The 17,393-nt window shown below is 42.0% G+C and overlaps 2 protein-coding genes and 1 long non-coding RNA gene across 13 annotated transcripts in view; 2 read left to right on the top strand and 1 right to left on the bottom strand.

Annotated features, from left to right (window-relative positions):
- Positions 1 to 2,441, top strand: part of ACTN2 (actinin alpha 2) — an 82,563-nt gene extending 80,122 nt beyond the window's left edge. For both annotated transcript variants that reach the window (XM_008985768.5, XM_035281481.3), the window contains exon 21: positions 77 to 2,441. In XM_008985768.5, coding sequence (XP_008984016.1) covers positions 77 to 235 — 159 coding nt within the window. In that variant the 3' untranslated portion in view covers positions 236 to 2,441. The remainder of the gene's footprint in view (positions 1 to 76) is intronic.
- On the bottom strand, positions 395 to 6,502 carry LOC144580445 (uncharacterized). The gene is made up of 2 exons (XR_013529960.1): positions 3,989 to 6,502; positions 395 to 3,940 (listed from the first exon to the last, which is right to left on the bottom strand). It is a non-coding gene; the product is annotated as an uncharacterized LOC144580445 (long non-coding RNA).
- Positions 6,503 to 13,764: 7,262 nt separating this feature from the next.
- Positions 13,765 to 17,393, top strand: part of MTR (5-methyltetrahydrofolate-homocysteine methyltransferase) — a 108,726-nt gene continuing 105,097 nt past the window's right edge. For all 10 annotated transcript variants that reach the window (XR_013529957.1, XR_013529956.1, XM_078357283.1 and 7 more), the window contains exon 1: positions 13,765 to 14,191. Coding sequence is in view for 4 of the 10 variants with exons in the window: in XM_035281134.3 (XP_035137025.2) it covers positions 14,158 to 14,191 (34 nt within the window). In the remaining 6 variants the exon portion in view is untranslated. The remainder of the gene's footprint in view (positions 14,192 to 17,393) is intronic.

Raw genomic sequence — 17,393 nt, 5'->3', positions numbered from 1 at the left:
AATATGTAAGTAGTAAGACTGTTTACGTTGTGGTGTGTTCTGCAACTGACTGCAAACACGTGTGTGTTTTTTCCAGCCATACATCCTGGCGGAGGAGCTGCGTCGGGAGCTGCCCCCGGATCAGGCCCAGTACTGCATCAAGAGGATGCCCGCCTACTCAGGCCCAGGCAGTGTGCCTGGTGCCCTGGATTATACTGCATTCTCTTCCGCACTCTATGGGGAGAGCGATCTGTGATGCTGAGGTTCTGTAATCACTGATCCCATCAGAATGCAATAAAAGCGGAAGTCACAGTTTGTTTCCTGGAAACTTTGACAAGCTTCATTAAGTTGAGGGCAGGGGGAAGCCTTTTGTAGTTCATAATTGCCAGCAGCATAACACAGCGAAAATGAAGCTTCTACAGTATATGACATAGTGTGCTTCATAAATAGGTTTATTTATTTCTGAGCGTTTAGCTAAATGTAATGAAATATAATGGGTTGATTTGTTTCTTTGATTAAACAGAACAAATTACTTGAGTAATAGGAAATTAGGAGGATCTAGGGACAGAAGGAAAGTGAAAAATGTGAAAATACAAAATACCCAAGATTTAAGAATGAAGGGGAAAAGAACACAAATTGGTAAATAAATATTTGATATTTTGAAAAAATTTCATTTATCTCTAACATGCTTATGTGATTGCCCCTAGGGGAGTATATTTGGGATTCTACCATTTTATATTCATGCTTATCCAAAGATTACTATTGTGTCTTCAATTGAATTTAATATTATGAGATGGAACTTCCAGGGATTGAAAGCAGACCACCCAAAACATTTTTGGTACTTAGAATTTTTAAAATAGAGTGTATAGTCATCTCTTCATTATTTAGGACTGGGCAGTCGACTCCATTAGTGATTTTTTGATGCTTCTCTAGACCTAAGGAAACACGGAAGTCAGTTTAATTGCCAGAGAGAAGGATGCAGTCACGAGGTAAAATGAGGTTTTTAGGATTATTTATTGATTCCAGGTCCCCCTGCTTTTTGTTAGAGCTTATTAGTACAGGTTTTGGACCGGGTGCGGTGGCTCACGCCTGTAATCCCAGCACTTTGGGAGGCCGAGGCGGGTGGATCACGAGGTCAAGAGATCGAGACTATCTTGGTCAACATGGTGAAACCCCGTCTTTACTAAAAATACAAAAAATTAGCTGGGCATGGTGGCGCGTGCCTGTAATCCCAGCTACTCAGGAGGCTGAGGCAGGAGAATTGCCTGAACCCAGAAGGCGGAGGTTGCGGTGAGCCGAGATCGCGCCATTGCACTCCAGCCTGGGTAACAAGAGCGAAACTCCGTCTCAAAAAACAAAAAGAGCTTCTTAGTACAGGTTCTCGAGAGATGATCATATAAAAGAGCTCTGTTTTTAAATGCAGAGTTTCTGTAGTAGTGGTTCATAACAAGGCAAGTCAGAAACCGTATTCTGCCAGCCCTCCAGCCAGGACTCCTTTATGCCTCCAGTTTTATGGCGTGTTAAGGAGAAGCGAGTTACAGTAGAACACACAAGTTCTCAGCAGTAGTGGAGGTGAGTTCTTTCTTTGCGGACCTTTACGTATGTTTTGTGTAGTAGGGATAACGAGGTGTTTCAGCTAGTGTGCAGTGTGTGTGCCCCCCGGGACTGGACAGTGTATCCTAACAAGTCCCAAGTCTGCTTCTGACTGTTCGTTCTTTTTGCTCGTACTGCTGTAGGCTATAATTCCACCCTCTGTTTTTCCATCTTGTTGACAGCTTGTAGAGAATAAAGCAGGAATTCTTTTTACATCTGAGTCCTTAATGATCAGGAAATGGATTACAAACAAACAAAAACAGTTGCAAACAGCAATTAAGGTGTTAACAGAGAAGCAGTAACATGCCTGTTACCTACCGTCTGTTTGCTCAGATTTTTATAGATTTCCACCAACAGCTGGAAATGTGAAATTCCATTCCAAGCTGTCTGACGCCTTGAATCTTTTTCCTACACTGGTCCATTTAGCATGTTCAACCTTTATGAATTTCACTTGATTTGGTTCATTATTAAATGGTTGGTAGTTTCCAGATTCCTGATATATTTGAATCCTTGAGTTTAATGCCAAACACTTTTGGGGTGGTTTAGATGAACTCTAATTTCAAACCGGTGCTATATACCAGCCATAAACCCTATAGAAAAACCAGAAAGTTGTGCTTCCTTTGAGGCTACTAGGGGATCTGTGGTGTTTTAGGATGGGTGTGGGTAACTTGTCTATCTAAACTTTTAATTTCTTTACAACATTCAGCAAGAGAGTGGATCAGTACTCTCTGTCTGCTGATAAATGAAGAAGGGAAATAAACTCTGAAAAACAATATTTATACTCATTTTAGGCATTGTTTTTATTTCTGAAGCTGGATGCTCAAAAATTTAAAAGTTTCTAAATTAAACTTAATTTATAAAAGAAAAAAGAATCACTATTTTTGTTATTTCAAAAAATAACCATTGCTTCGGTTAACTACAAACAAACTTCCTCACTTAAAGTTTCCATGATAATTAAAAAGTCATTGGATTAGTATTTGCCTCCCATAAAAAATTAGAGACTGGCTAATTGGGTAGAGGGTGAACTTAAGATGGAGAATTCATGTTGAACCACTTAGAAGTGAATGATGAATGGGCCGGGCATGGTGGCTCATGCTCAGTAATCCCAGAACTTTGGGAGGCCAAGGTGGACAGGTCACTAGAGGTCAGGAGTTCAAGACCTGCCTGGCCAAGATGGCGGAAACCCATCTCTACTTAAAGTACAAAAATTAGCCAGGTTTGGTAGCGTGTGAACGCCTGTAACCCCAGCTACTCGGATGGCTGAGGCAGGAGAATCACCTGAACCAAAGAGGCAGAGATCGCAGTGAACTGAGATGGCACCATTGCACTCCAGCCTGGGAAGAAGAGCAAAACTCCATCTCAAAAAAGAAAAAAGAAGTCAATGATGAATGGATTAGGAAGACATTTTCAATTAAGAGATCAGAATCCTCAGTAAATATTTTCTAAAATGTCTGCATACTCAGCCCTAATACCAGAATTTCAAGCTGTGAAAGTCTAGGTGAAGACTTGGGCATCTGTATTTTTTTTAAAACTTCATGGAAGTTCTAATAACCCTCCACTGACAATCTGTGGATTTGAGGTAAAGAAAAGGTCATTAATAATCAAGAAGTCTAAAACAGTTAGAGAAGACCAAGGTTAATAGCTGGCAAGGTTAATAGCTGGCAAGGTTAATAGCTGAACAATACAGTGGCCAGGCAAACTCCTGGTTGCTAATACAGAAATGCTTGACATAACTGAGTTTTGGATTGGAGTATTCAGCTTGGTATTGTTTCACGTTGTATACCAGATTCATCTATGTTCATGGAAAGAAGCAGCTGGAAATGAGCTCTTTACAGGCTTCATATGAAAGGAAACAAATCTAAGTGATACAGAGTCAGAAACATGGATTCCAAGAAGTCGCTAGTTGTTACCAGGCTGACAAAGATTCACCCACAGCTTCCCTGGATTATTTGACAGGAAGACACTGAGTGTTCCCACTGTGTCCTTGAGTTTTTTCAGGTTCCCGGAGCCTACACAATAATTATACTGCTCTGCCTGAGACATTTTCATATTTCAAATGGAGTCAGCAGTTATTTTTCCTTTGTAGATTCATTGATCAATAACTCAGTGCTTAAGCAACGGACAGACCATTTTTCTTTTTAAGGTGGGAGCTAGGAGTGGCTGTGATTTGTCAGTGACCCTGGGCCATGAATTCCCCCATGGGATTTAAGTCTTTTAGGGGTTGCCTTCCCAGCAGTGCAGACTTCCTTGTTGTAAAATGGATGGAATGCCTGGGAGTGCACCAAAGCTTACTCGCAAATCCTTTTGCATGGCTGGGAACATCCAAGAAGCCACAGTGGCAGATATGCAGAAAATCAATCGCCATGACCTCCAAGAAGCCACAGTGGCAGATACGCAGAAAATCAATCGCCATGACCTCGTTAAAGAAAAGCTTCAGACAAATTTAACAGAGTTTAGTTGAACAAAGAACAGTTTGTGAATTGGGCAGCCACGAAATCAGAAGAGGTACAGGGCAGCTCTGGAGCCACTGCATGAGAGGACCTGGGGCCTAGGAGAGGAAAGTGAGGCGCAGAAACCACTGGCTTGGTTACAGCTTGGCGTTTGCCTTATGTAAACAGAGTTTGAACAGCCGGCTGCCTTTTATTCACCAAAACATGGTGATTGATTTCGAAAGTAGGTTACAATCAGTTTACACATTCAGTGAGGTTACAGTTCACTGTGTATGGACAAACCTTTAGGCTGGAATGCAAATATGTCAGGAGGCAGGCTGAGGCTAACCTTTATTTAAGAAGCTTTGCACGACAAGCTACGAGAGGAGAAGGATTCTGTAAATAGCTGTGGAGGGGGAGAAAGGAGACTATATGCATACTTAGTGTGAACAACGCAATGGTATTATGGTTCTGAAATTCTAAAGGATTGGGGGTGGCAGTGATAACCAGGTTTTGCTTACTGACTTCACCTTTTCCATCTCTCAGTTATTGTCACAAGCCTGAATTGTTCCTGAGGGAGACTAGAAACAAAATCCCAGAGCATCAAGAAGTATTAACCACCAAAATGGCTTTTTAAAAATGTGTTTAAACATAGGCAGTTCTTTTTAGCTATTCTCAAGAATAATCCTTAGGATGTGTCAGTAGCTGATTAGAAGATCACCATTGGCCAACCAAACAGCACAGGCTGCTGTGCTTCTGAGACCACCACAGCGTTCAGGTTTTTGTAGACAAAGCCTGCAGTGGTCAGGCACAGTGGCACACATCTGTAATCTCAGCACTTTGGGAGGCCGAGTTAGGTGGATTGCTTGGGTGGGTTGCTTGGGTGCAGGAGTTCGAGACCAGCCTGGGCAACATGGTGAAACCCCCTCTGTACCAAAAATGTACAAAGATTAGCTGGCATGGTAGTGTATGTCTGAAGTCCCAGCTAGTTGGGAGGATTGCTTGAGCCCAGGGAGGTCAAGGTGGCAGTGAGCCGTGACCATGTCACTGCACTGCAGCCTGCCTGGGTGACAAAGTGAAAACCTGTCCCAAAAAAACAAAACAAAACAAAACCTGTGGTAATTTTTAATATGATTTATTTTAGATTTGGTATGTCTTATTCAAGAAGGGTCTCAAAACATATTTATCAAAGCACATAAAATATTCCAGTTATAATCTTGACTTTATTTCATCTTTTAAGGTAGTATCTTCTATTCCATATTAGCCAAAAATAAAATTTTTACTAGATACCAGACCAATTAATTTTTAGCTATCAGTATGTCCAATAAAACAAATGGAATTATTTTTGAATTTCATGCAAGATTTTTAATTATTCCTAAATGCCAGCATTCAATACACATATGTGTGCATGTTTTCCAAAAGAATATCATTCTTTTTAGCATCCTTCTTCCTTCATGAATAACTTAAAATTGTAGCTAAATACATTTTCTTTCTTTCTTTTCTTTTTTTTCTTTTTCTTTTTTGAGGTGGAGTCTCTCTCTGTTGCCCAGGTTGGAGTGCAGTGGGGCAATCTCATCTCACTGTAACCTCCACCTCCTGGGTTCAAGCGATTCTAATTTTTGTATTTTCAGTAAATACAGGGTTTCACCATATTGGCCAGACTGGTCTTAAATTCCTGACTTCAAATGATCCACCTGCCTCAGCTTCCCAAAGTGCTTGGATTCACTGCATATATTTCATGAATAAATGAGAAAGACTTATATAATGAAAAGCGTAATTATATTAGTACAACATCATTTTAATCTGGACTTAACTGCTTTTATAAAACTTATTGCATTATTTCTTTTCAGTAGTTTTAATACCATTTCTCAAAATGTGTTAGCAGCTTATTTTAATTATAAAATGAAGGTTTTTATGTCTTGTTTTGTTTTTACTGACTGAAAATAAGGCTAATCTAGCTAATCGTTTAGACAGACTGGTAATTAGGCTACATGGGGGATGTTTTCTATTTTTTCAATTATCTAAATCTGCAGCTCCATTGTTTTGATGAAAATATAATTAAACCACATGATAATATAAAAGCATTTTTTTTTTAAGTATCGGCAAAGATGTACTGAAATGAACAATTTTCCCCAACTCTTCCTGATTATATTGGATTAAACAAGGAGTCCTTAAGAGAAAAACAGCAGGTGTAATTGGTGGCCGCTTGGTGGGTCTGAGGAGATGGCACAGCTACTGCTCAGAGGAAACATAGTTCTTATTTGACTGCAAGGAGTAGCTGGCCCCTGCTGGCTCACCCCAAGACTGCCATGTGGAAAGAGAAACCAACTTGTGTGTTCTTTAAGCCACTCTATTTAGGGTCTCAGCATTACCTTAAATAATACAGATTTAACCTCAGCAGCTTCCTGACCTGGTTGTGTACTTAGCATTGCCTGTGTAGTGACACTGATGATATTTAGATTTTATTAAACATTTTCACTTTTTTCTCCTCTCAATGGATATTTATGTGCATTTCATCACGGAAGATAATGACATCTTGTACTAAATTCAGCTTATTCATTCATTCATTTTACGTGCACTGCAGATCATTTTAAACACAATTTTAAGACACTCTGTTTTCTCTTCACATGTCTTCTAGAGTTTTCCTTCAGTACCCGTATGACTCTTCCATCAAACCAAAGTCAGCAGTTTTGCTGTTGAAGAGTATCCATGTCTCTGGGGTCAAGATTCTTTTCCTTTCCCTGCCTACCACCCTTCTGTTCTCTTTAACATTGTTTGTGAACTTTTTTTTCTTTTTTAGTGAAAGAGACAACACGTGGTATGGGTCTTAAAGACCAAGCATGCCAAATGTCTTATCCCCACTTGTACCTTCCATTGCAATCCTTTTTCTTTTCTTTTCTTTTCTTTTCTTTTCTTTTCTTTTGAGATGGAGTCTCTTTCTGTTGCCCAGGCTGGAGGGCAGTGGTGTGATCTCAGCTCACTGCAATCTCCATCTCCTGGGTTCAAGCGATTCTCCTGCCTCAGCCTCTTGAGTAGCTGGGATTACAGGCGCCTACCACCACGCCTGGCTAATTTTTGTATTTTTAGTAGAGATGGGGTTTCACTGTGTTGGCCAGGCTGGTCTCGAACTCTTGACCTCAGGTGATCTGCCTGCTTTGGCCTCCCAAAGTGCTGGGATTACAGGCGTGAGCCACTGCATCCGTTCTGTAATGCTTTCTTATGAGAAGATGTACATATGACATTTACAGATGACCTCTCACTTTCTGCCTCTTTCTGTGATCACAGATTCATTTTCTCCTGCATTCCTTCTCCTCGGCTTTGTGTTCCATAAACTAGACTACTTGCCCTGTTTGTTGTTTTTGCCTGTTTCCCCATCTCCAGAATTTGCCTGATGATCCTTTCCTCTTCGATAGATTTGGCAATTAATATTCAATACAATCAAACAAACTGTCGATGTTTCCCAAACTCCATTCTAGTATAGTACCACAATTTTTTACCCAGTATTTCTAATATTTTTATTTTAATTTAACTTCTTTATCAAAGAAGAAAATCTGGCTGGGTGCAGGGGCTCATACCTGTAATCCCAGCCCTTTGGGAGGCCAAGGCGGGTGGATCACTTGAGGTCAGGAGTTTGACAATGCCTGGCCAAGATGGTGCCACTGTACTTCAGCCTGGGCAACAGAGGGAGGCTCTGTATCAAAAAGACAAAACAAGGCCGGGCATGGTGGCTCATGCCTGTAATCTCAGCACTTTGGGAGGCTGAGGCGGGTGATCACCTGAGGTCAGGAGTTTGAGACCAGCCTGACCAACATGGAGAAGCCCCATCTCTATTAAAAATACAAAATTAGCCGGGTGTGGTGGCACATGCCTGTGATCCCAGCTACTTAGGAGGCTGAGGCAGGAGAATCTCTTGAACCTGGGAGGCAGAGTGTGTGGGGAGCCAAGATCACATTATTGCACTCCAGCCTGGGCAACAAGAGCGAAACTCCATCTCAAAACTAAAAAGAAAAGAAAATGTATCACTGGGTAATTTATAAAGAAAACACATTTAATTGATTCACAGTTCTGCATGGCTGGGGAGGCCTCAGGAAACTTACAATCATGGGAGGCCGAGGTTGCAGTGAGCTCAGATCACACCAGTTCACTGCAGCCTAGGCAAGGCAACAGAGCAAGACTCCAACTCCAAAAAAAAAAGAAAGAAAACTAGAGGCCAATATCGTTATGAATATAGATTTTTAAATACTCACCAAAATACTAGCAAGCTGAATTCAGGGACATATTGAATGGATTATATATCATGACTACAATAATCAAGCGGTACTGACATAAGGATAGACATATAAACTAGTGAAATAATATAGACAACCCAGGAACCAAACTTCACATACCTCACATATATGGGCAATTGATCTTTTAGGAAGGTGTCAAGACCATTCAGTGGGGGAAAGAACAGTCTTATCAAAAAATGGTGCTGGGATAGCCAGATAACCACATGCAAAAGAATAAATTTAGACTCTTACCTCACACTACATAGCAAAATTAATTAAACAGTAGATAAAAGACCTACATTGAATAGCTAAGCTATAAAACTCTTTGAAAAAAATTAGAGGAAACTCTTTGACATTAGACTAGGCAATCATTTCCTGCATATGACAGCAAGAACACAGACCAGAAAAAAATATAAATAAATAATAAACTGAACTTAATCAAAATGTAAAACTTCTGTGCATCAAATGGTGCTATCAAGAGAGTAAAGAGACAATCCAGGCTGGGCGTGGTGGCTCACGCCTATAATCCCAGCACTTTGGGAGGCTGAGGTGGGTGGATCACCTGAGGTCAGGAGTTCAAGACCAGCCTGGCCAACACAGTGAAACCCCATGTCTACCAAAAATACAAAAATTAGCTGAGAAGGGAACTCAGCAATGTCCACCTTGCTGATGGGATGTACATTGGTTCAGTCCAGAAAGGCGGGACAACTCAAAGTGGGAAGGGGGCTCCCAGTCATAGGTAAATAAGAGACAAACTGTTGCATGCTTTCAAGTTTCTGACTAGCCTTTCACTGAATACACAATTTACAGTAATAGTCACTTATGCCTCGTCTGGCTTAGTGAAACTACAGAGAAGAGCAATCCATTTTGTCTCACATGAGCAGAGGGCTGATTCTGATTTCTGTCTTTCCTTTGTCCACAAGGGATTTCCTTGCAGGCAAATTGTGAAGGAGAGAGGTATATATAGCTTTAGAAAAATCTTTGTAACGATCTTATTTAGGAACAGAATGGAAGGCGGGCTTGCTCAATGCAGTTCCCAACTTGACTCTTCCCTTTGGCTCAGTAATTTTGGGGTTCCAAGTTTTTTTTTTTTTTAGATGGAGTCTCACTCTGTTGCCCAGGCTGAAGTGCAGTGGTGTAATCTGTGCTCACTGCAACACCTGTTCCCAGGTTCAAGGGCCTCTCCTGTCTCAGCCTCCTTCATAGCTGAGACTATGGGTGCAAGCCACCACGCCTGGCTAATTTTTGTAATTTTAGTAGAGATGGGGGTTTCACTACATTGGCCAGACTGGTCTTGAATTCCTGACCTCAAGTGATCTGTCCACATCGGCCTCCCAGAGTGCTGGAATTACAGGTGTGATTCTGCGCTTGACTCCAAGATTTATTTTCCTTTCACAATAAGAACCCCATGTTATAGGGTGAGGATTAAATATGAGATTGTACATAAGAATTTAGAAATTCAATTGACAGTATATGTATGCTAAAATCCATTTTTGTATTTAATTTTAGTCCTGTCTACATTCAGGTGCTGGCATAGCAAGGTAAAAGATGAACAGTTTTATGATAATTAAGAATGCTTCTGTCCAGGTGAAGTTTAAAAAAAAAATCCTTCTGCAGGCCCTGAAACAGGTGGCACAAATTCAGCCAATTGATACACTCTGGTGTCAAGTCTTACAGAGACTTGACAGGTGCAGGAAGAAAGGGAGAGTGAGGCCTTCCAGGGCTATTGGCTACAATAAAATGACATTATATTTTACTATCTTGTACCTGGGGCCAGGATCATATCCCACAGATTTAAAATTCCGCTTATTTAGTACAATCCATATGGGTAATCAAAATGGTTGTTGACTTATGTGATAAGGCCCCTCAACCATCTGAATGGACTTCCGGCCCAGCCAGGGTACTCTTAAAATGCAACCTGAAAAACTGGTTCAGTCCATGAAGACAAGTGGGGGTCTGGGCCATGCCTCATTATACCTCTCCAGAATTCACATCGACAGAGACTTTACATCTGAAAAGAGGCATTTACAATCTACTCTATCCGAAGCCAGCTACCTGAAGGCTTCCTCTGCACAATAAGAACTTTGGTCTTCACAATCCTTTAACCCAGAAATTTCCTTTCTATTGATCCCGGGTCTTTAGATAAACTCAACCAATTGTCGACCAGAATTTTTTTAAATCTACCTATAACCTGAAGGCCCTCCCCGTCTCGTTTCAAATTGTTCCATGTTTCTGAACTGAACCACTGTATTTCTTAAATGTATTTGATTGAAGTCTCATGTCTCCCTGAAATGTATAAAACCAAGCTGTACCTCCACCACCTTAGGCACATGTACTGATGACCTTCTCAGGGCTGTGTCATGGGCCGTGGTCACTCATATTTGGCTCAGAATAAGTCTCTTCAAATATTTTACAGAGTTTGACTCCTTTTGTCAACAATACTATGAAGGGATTTGAGGGAGGGGAAGAGTGAGGCTCATCTTTGTGGCAGGGATCTTCTGGGGGAAACCAGTAGTCACCTCAACAGACTCCAGAGGTGGTGGATCCTTGTTCCAGATGTGGCCAACAGTTTATATTTGCAAGACTCTGACTAGCAGAACACAACGAGCCACCTAATGGGTTTGACAAAACCACCAAGCCCAAGAGTAATGTATAAAGCTGGAATGTCAATTTGCTAGTGGTATACAGTAGGAGTTAGATATTTAGGTTCACTGATCACCACTTCTATCTATGAAGACAAATCCACAGGGAAAGAAGCCCCAAATCACCAAAAGGTTGTTTAGGCCCTAACTTCTAAACAATGGGTTTGTGTTGGATGAGCTTAATGAGGGGAGGAAAGCAGGCTAGCACTAGGCTATTGCCAACTTCAAATAGCAGGTTCTCTTCTACAGAGGTAGAGACCCTCGTTAGTCCTACTGGTATATTTTTATTAGTTTCCAAGGATCGCTTTATAGTTTCTTAGGAAGTACAAAAACTGAGTGGCTTAAAACAACAGACATTTATTACCTGACAGTTCTGGAAGTGAGAAGTCTCAAATCAAGGTGTAGGCAGAGTAATGCTTTTTCTGAAACCTACAGGGGAGACTCCTTTCTTGTCTCTTCTAGCTTCGGGTGTTTGCTGGCAATCCTTGGAGTTCCCTGGTCTGCAGGTGCTTCCTCCAATCTCCACCTTTGTCAGCAAGTGGCTGTTTTCTCCTCATGTGTCTCCTCTTCTCGAAACGACACCAGCTATGCTGGATGATGATCTCATAACTAAAGTAATCTGCAGCAAACCTTTTCCAAAAAAGGCCATTCACGTCATTTTTTTTTTTTTTTTGAGTCTGAGTCTCTGTCACTCAGGCTGAAGTGCAGTGGCTCAATCTCTGCTTACTGCAACCTCTGCGCCACCTCCCGCCCACTCTGCCTCTAGTTCAAGCGATTCTCCCACCTCCGCATCCCAATAGCTGGGATTACAGGCGCATGCCACCACGCCCAGCTAATTTTGGTGTTTTTAGTAGAGAAGGAGTTTCACCATGTTGCCCAGGCTGTCTTGAATTCCTGGCCTCAAGCGATCCACCCATCTCAGACTCCAAAAGTGCTGGGATTGTAGACATGAGCCACCACACCCAGTCCAAATAGGGTCATTTTCTGAAGCCCTGGAAGTTAGGGCTTCAACATATTTTTGAGGGGCACACATTGCAACCCATAACAGTATTCTTGGAACTTTAAATTGTGTCAGTTTTTGTACTAGAAATGCACTGTCCCTTTAGGCACTATGTATTCCTCTAATCTTGTTACTCTTTTATTACTTTAAGAAATACAGAATTTGGTCAGTTTTAGGTGAGAAACTAAACTTTGATGACTTGCATCAAACAGGAACTGAGGCACAACTCTTGGAATTTCTGGTAAGAGAATGTGAGTAGAAATACAGTCACTGACTAAAGATCATTTTTCAAGAAACACGCCAACGAATTTTGAGGGATACATGATAATTGAAAAACTAGCCCTTGTGATCTTTTTTGTTTTTAAATAGGTGCATCTTTACACAGTTGAATTTTAAATTTTACTACTTCTTTTTTTTTGCAGATAAAAACTCAGGAGTTGAGAAATGAATAAATATGAGAAAACCATCATGATTTATCAAGCCTGGATAAATAATTTAATAAGTCCTGCATAGAAGACCATGTTTTTTTTTTTTTTTTTTTTTTTTTTTTCCCCTCTTTTTCTTATTTATATCAATAGGTTTTTGTGGAACAGATGGTGTTTGGTTACATGGGTAAGTTCTTTAGGGGTGATTTCTGAGATTTAGGTGCACCCATCACCCGAGCAGTGAACACTGCACCCAATGTGTAGTCTTTTATCCCTCATCCCCTCCCACCCCAGCCGTTATCATCTTAAAATTTTTGGCTATTCAGGGCCATCTCATTCCTCCCTCCTTTCTTTGTTGCATTTTCTCTCACCTACTCCATTCCTCCCACCTTCAAATAAGACCACCGTTGGTAAGAATGGTAAGAATGCTATATGCATTATGATACTTTTTCAAATCTTCAAAATTGAGGTATAATTACATACAGTAAAATGAGAATGGCATGCAAATTTGTGCCTTCTTTTTAAAGCTTAGTAAACGTCAATTCTTATTTTTCTAGATACGTGTGCTTTTCCTCACATCTACCATGCTCAGCATTATAGAGCTGTCCTTTATTTTAGAATTCTCTAAAGTGCTGTGTTGTACACAGGGAGCTTCTGACTGGAAAAGCTGTACCTGGCACCACTCTTCCTTCAGGAACCAGATTCTTTGAGACGTTTCCCTAGCCCCTTTGAATACTGCAGCTCTTTTAAAACGTATGTGGTTCTTTTTTCCCTGTTCAGTTATTAATCTAACTAGGTTGTGAGTTCCTCCTCCAAGAAGGAGGTGGGAGTGCGAAATAGCTTGTCTGATTTTGGATTCAAAGTGTGTACTCCAATGCCTACCACATAGTAGGTGCTCAATATATGTTTACTGTCAATAAGTGACAATTAACACCCCAATATGGTACTTCGGAGTTTTCATAGCGCGGTCACGCGATCTCATTTAATGCCTACTACAATCCTAAAAAATTCTAATTACTACCATCCTAACGTTTCTTGTTTATAGAGTGTGGAGATCGAGAGGTTATCTTGCCCAGCGCCAGTCAACAGCAAAACGGAACTATAATTTCAGGCCCTGGACACCACACAGCGTGTCGAGGTCAGCACGAACTTGGCGCTGCCACTTTTCCTTGGAGGGGCCATTTCGGCTTGCACTTCCGGATCCTGGGCGCAAAGACCCAAAAAGACGCCCCGCGGCGAACTGGGGAGCGGGACTACATCTCCCAGAGAGCCCCGGGGCTAAACCGCAGATGAGTGGTTGACATTGATAGCCAATGTGGCTGCGAGGAGCTCGTGCATACCAATCACAGTCTGGAAGGGGCGGGACCTCCCACGCCGAGGCTAGATTGAGCGCAGAACTAACGGCACTGTGAACGGCCTCTAACCTCTGTGGGGCTTAGAGCCGGATGCAACGTCGTTCTTCTCTGTGGGTCCTCTCTTGGGTCCTTTTCCGTGCTCTCCCGCGACTCCGTCTCGGGCCGCCTGCGTCTGGCTGCTAGGCCGGCAGCAAAGACTGGTCGGGTGCCCGGAAAAACAGACAGCACGTGCTCCAGCAGTTGTCGCGCCGCGTGTTTGCCCGTCAGCCCCGAGAGAGGCCCCAGGGCGCTGGGGGCGTTCGGGGCCCGCAGTGCCCTCGACGCGAGCCAACAGGAGGCGTCGAACGACCCGGGCCTTCTGTGGCAGGCTCGCCTGGCGCTGGCTGGTGTGGCTCTTGGCAGTCGTCACCTGTGGATAGCGCATCTTCCCCGCCGCGCCCTCTGGGCGAGGAGGAGACTCGGCATCATGTCACCCGCGCTCCAAGACCTGTCGCAACCCGGTAACGCTGCGATCCCGTCTGCGTGGTTCGGTTGTGTTTCTTGACTCGTACTGTGGCCTCCTAGTCCCTGGGGCGATTCCCTTTCGCAGCAGTAGACGCCCGGCGGGGTTTCCCCGCGTGTGGGCGGTACCTTTAGAACGTAGCACGGGAGTCCCGAGGGCCACGTATTTTTCTCCGCTTTTTCTCCTACCTTCAACTCTTCCTCACCAGGCAAACCATCAAAACCTGCAAAGCTTCCCCTCCTTGCCTCCGAAACACATTCTTAACGTTACAGTAACGAAACTTTGCAGTTCGATGCAGCATAAACCAGCTGGACTCGCTGGAAGTTTTGCCTTGGTGTCACGTTCTTACTCAGCAAACATTTCTACTGCCAAAGAAAGTTCAGGCGCGGAGAGACAGACGAGGAAACTCAGAGCTATTTAAAACTAATACATGGAACTTTTTATTTTCTGCTGCTTCGCACGCTTCTGCAGACTCCAGTGTGCACAGAGTAACTATGTTAAAATAGATTAACAGGCTCCACCTCCAGATACCGAGATGGGGCGTAGTAATTTCCAGCAATTCAGATGTTGGTGGCCCTGGGATCAACAATGAGAAAAAGCTAGTTTAGCACAAGAACTGAACGTAATGTTAGCTTTATAATGAGCTCTGCATCTGTAAGGTCATGCCTGATTATAATTTGTGGACAAATACACCTATAAAAACGTGTGAGGAGATGTAGAAACGAGTTACGGAACAGTAAATATCGTATGACAGAGTGGGGATGTTTAGTTTCAGGAAGAGGGGCAATACTAAATTCGTAACGCACAAGGAAATTATCAGAGGTTAACTGGTGACTTACTGATTCTCGGGTTCTGATAACGGGACTGATAGAACTGTTCTGGAAACTAGTGGAACTGTGGCTGAGAAACATCACTGCTGTTATTAAATAAGGGGTAAACCTGCCGTAGGGAGATCATATATTCACTTGGATAATATCTTTTACTCATGATTTCAGGTGTCCCCCTTCCCATTTAATTTAAACAAGTTATTTCCCTTTCATCGGAATTTAGGTATCATTATCAGGAGCAAAATGCCACTGAAGACTTAGAATACTGTGAATAGTGAGTGATTTTTTTTTTTAAACAGAATATGAAAGGAAAATTGTTGAATGTTTGAATCTAGCTTAATCCCCTCACCCCAACGCTGGCTTCTAGAGTTGAGTACTGAGCAAGTCTTAGGGCCTCTGAAGTTCTGAATCAGGCCTCTGCGCCTGGAAAAGACTGTAGATGTAGTCCAGCTTCTGTCTATGTGAGCAACTTCTATTGGGATTAGAATCAGGTTTTAACTTCCCAATAACCCTTAGTCCCTTACTGGCATACAATCTTATGAAACTTCAATGGAGAGCTGGAAATTTCTGATTCTCAAGGTTGGGCCTTAAAACTAAATGTGACTTCATCGTTGTGTGCCCTGGGGAAGGAGGATGGTGGGCTAGCAAATACTTCTTGGGAGAAAATTTTAACTACAGCTTCTAAAGGTTTCTTGGTTTCATCCTTTCTTAGTTATGTGAATGTTATTTGGAACTCAGTTGGTGAGTGATAAATGAAAGAATGAATAAGTGATCCAGTGAATTGGAATCAGCCTAATTCTTCTCTGGCTTATTAAAATCAAAGGAGTATTATTTAATAACATTTTATATCTTATTAAATATTTATATATTAAAATAATATATTAATGATAATTGTATATCATTTAATATATATTAAAAATGGAATACTGCACAAGTGAAGTGATGCCTACAAAGAGGCTGGATGTGATGGCTCACACCTGTCATCCCAGCACTTTGGGAGGCTGAGGCAGGCAGGTCACCTGAGGTTGGGAGTTTGAGACCAGCCTTGCCCCATCTCTACTAAAAATACAAAAATTAGCTGGGTGTAGGGTCGGGTGCCTGTAATCCCAGCTACTTGGGAGGCTGAGGCAGGAGAATTGGGAGGCTGAGGCAGAAGAATTGCTTGAACCTGAGAGGCAGAGGTTGCAGTGAGCTGAGATCATGCTACTGCATTCCAGCCTGGGAGATGGAGTGAGACTTTGTTTAAAAAAAAAAAAAAAAAAAAACAAAATGAAGCAAGTGTGTGCAAATTAGAAATTAGAGATCCACAAAAGAAAGAGAGAAGTATCTTGCAAGAGACTTGTAGGGCAGTAGTAAGATTGTTTTTAGTAAAGCAAAGAAAGGACACTGCTGAGAAAGCATTGGGATCATTTGATTATAGTGCAGAAAATAAAAATGTACTTTTCTTGTTTGTGTTCCCCATTTAGCACAGTGGAAAGAAGAGTTCTAAATAAGTCCGACCTACCTGGGGTCATTTTACCTTCAGAGCAGGTGTCTTCTTGACACTGCAATTTATAACTTACATGCACATATTAGAAATTTATTTCTTTAGGCTAGTTCTTTTTTTTTTTGAGACGGAGTTTCGCTCTTGTTACCCAGGCTGGAGTGCGATGGCGCGATCTCGGCTCACCGCAACCTCCGCCTCCTGGGTTCAGGCAATTCTCCTGCCTCAGCCTCCTGAGTAGCTGGGATTACAGGCACGCGCCACCATGCCCATCTAATTTTTTTTTTTGTTTTTAGTAGAGACGGGGTTTCACCATGTTGACCAGGATGGTCTCGATATTTTGACCTCGTGATCCACCGGCCTCGGCCTCCCAAAGTGCTGGGATTATAGGCTTGAACCACCGCGCCCGGCCCTAGGCTAGTTCTTAAAGGTGGTACTACCTGACTTATCCCCTCCAAATCTGACTGGGGCTTTAACCACTTAATCCATGTTTATTCTTTGGAACACTTGCTGTGAATCAAAATACTGTTAGCTAGAAAATAAGATCTTAACGGCAGGGAAGAAACCCCGCAAAATGTACTGGCTAAATCCATTCAAAGCTGGAGAAAATACTGTGTGATCTCTTAGGCCTGCTAGCCAAAAATGTTCCTTGGGACTCCTCTGCACTGCAGTTATTTACATACACTCATATACATTAAACATAAAAATATTTCTGAAATAGTGTTATAACTAGTCAGCTAAATGGAGGAACTGCCAAAGTATATTCTTATATTTACTGTGAAAGATAATCAGAGAGAGTCCGCTTTATTTAAAACTTGACTAGTCAGTAGTTAAATATAGAAAATGTTCTAGACCTAATGAACTGAATACAGATAAATACAATTTTCTTG

Source organism: Callithrix jacchus, chromosome 19 (assembly GCF_049354715.1).
Source record: "Callithrix jacchus isolate 240 chromosome 19, calJac240_pri, whole genome shotgun sequence".
Taxonomy (NCBI): domain Eukaryota; kingdom Metazoa; phylum Chordata; class Mammalia; order Primates; family Cebidae; genus Callithrix; species Callithrix jacchus.
This window is presented reverse-complemented; position numbering and strand designations above follow the sequence as displayed.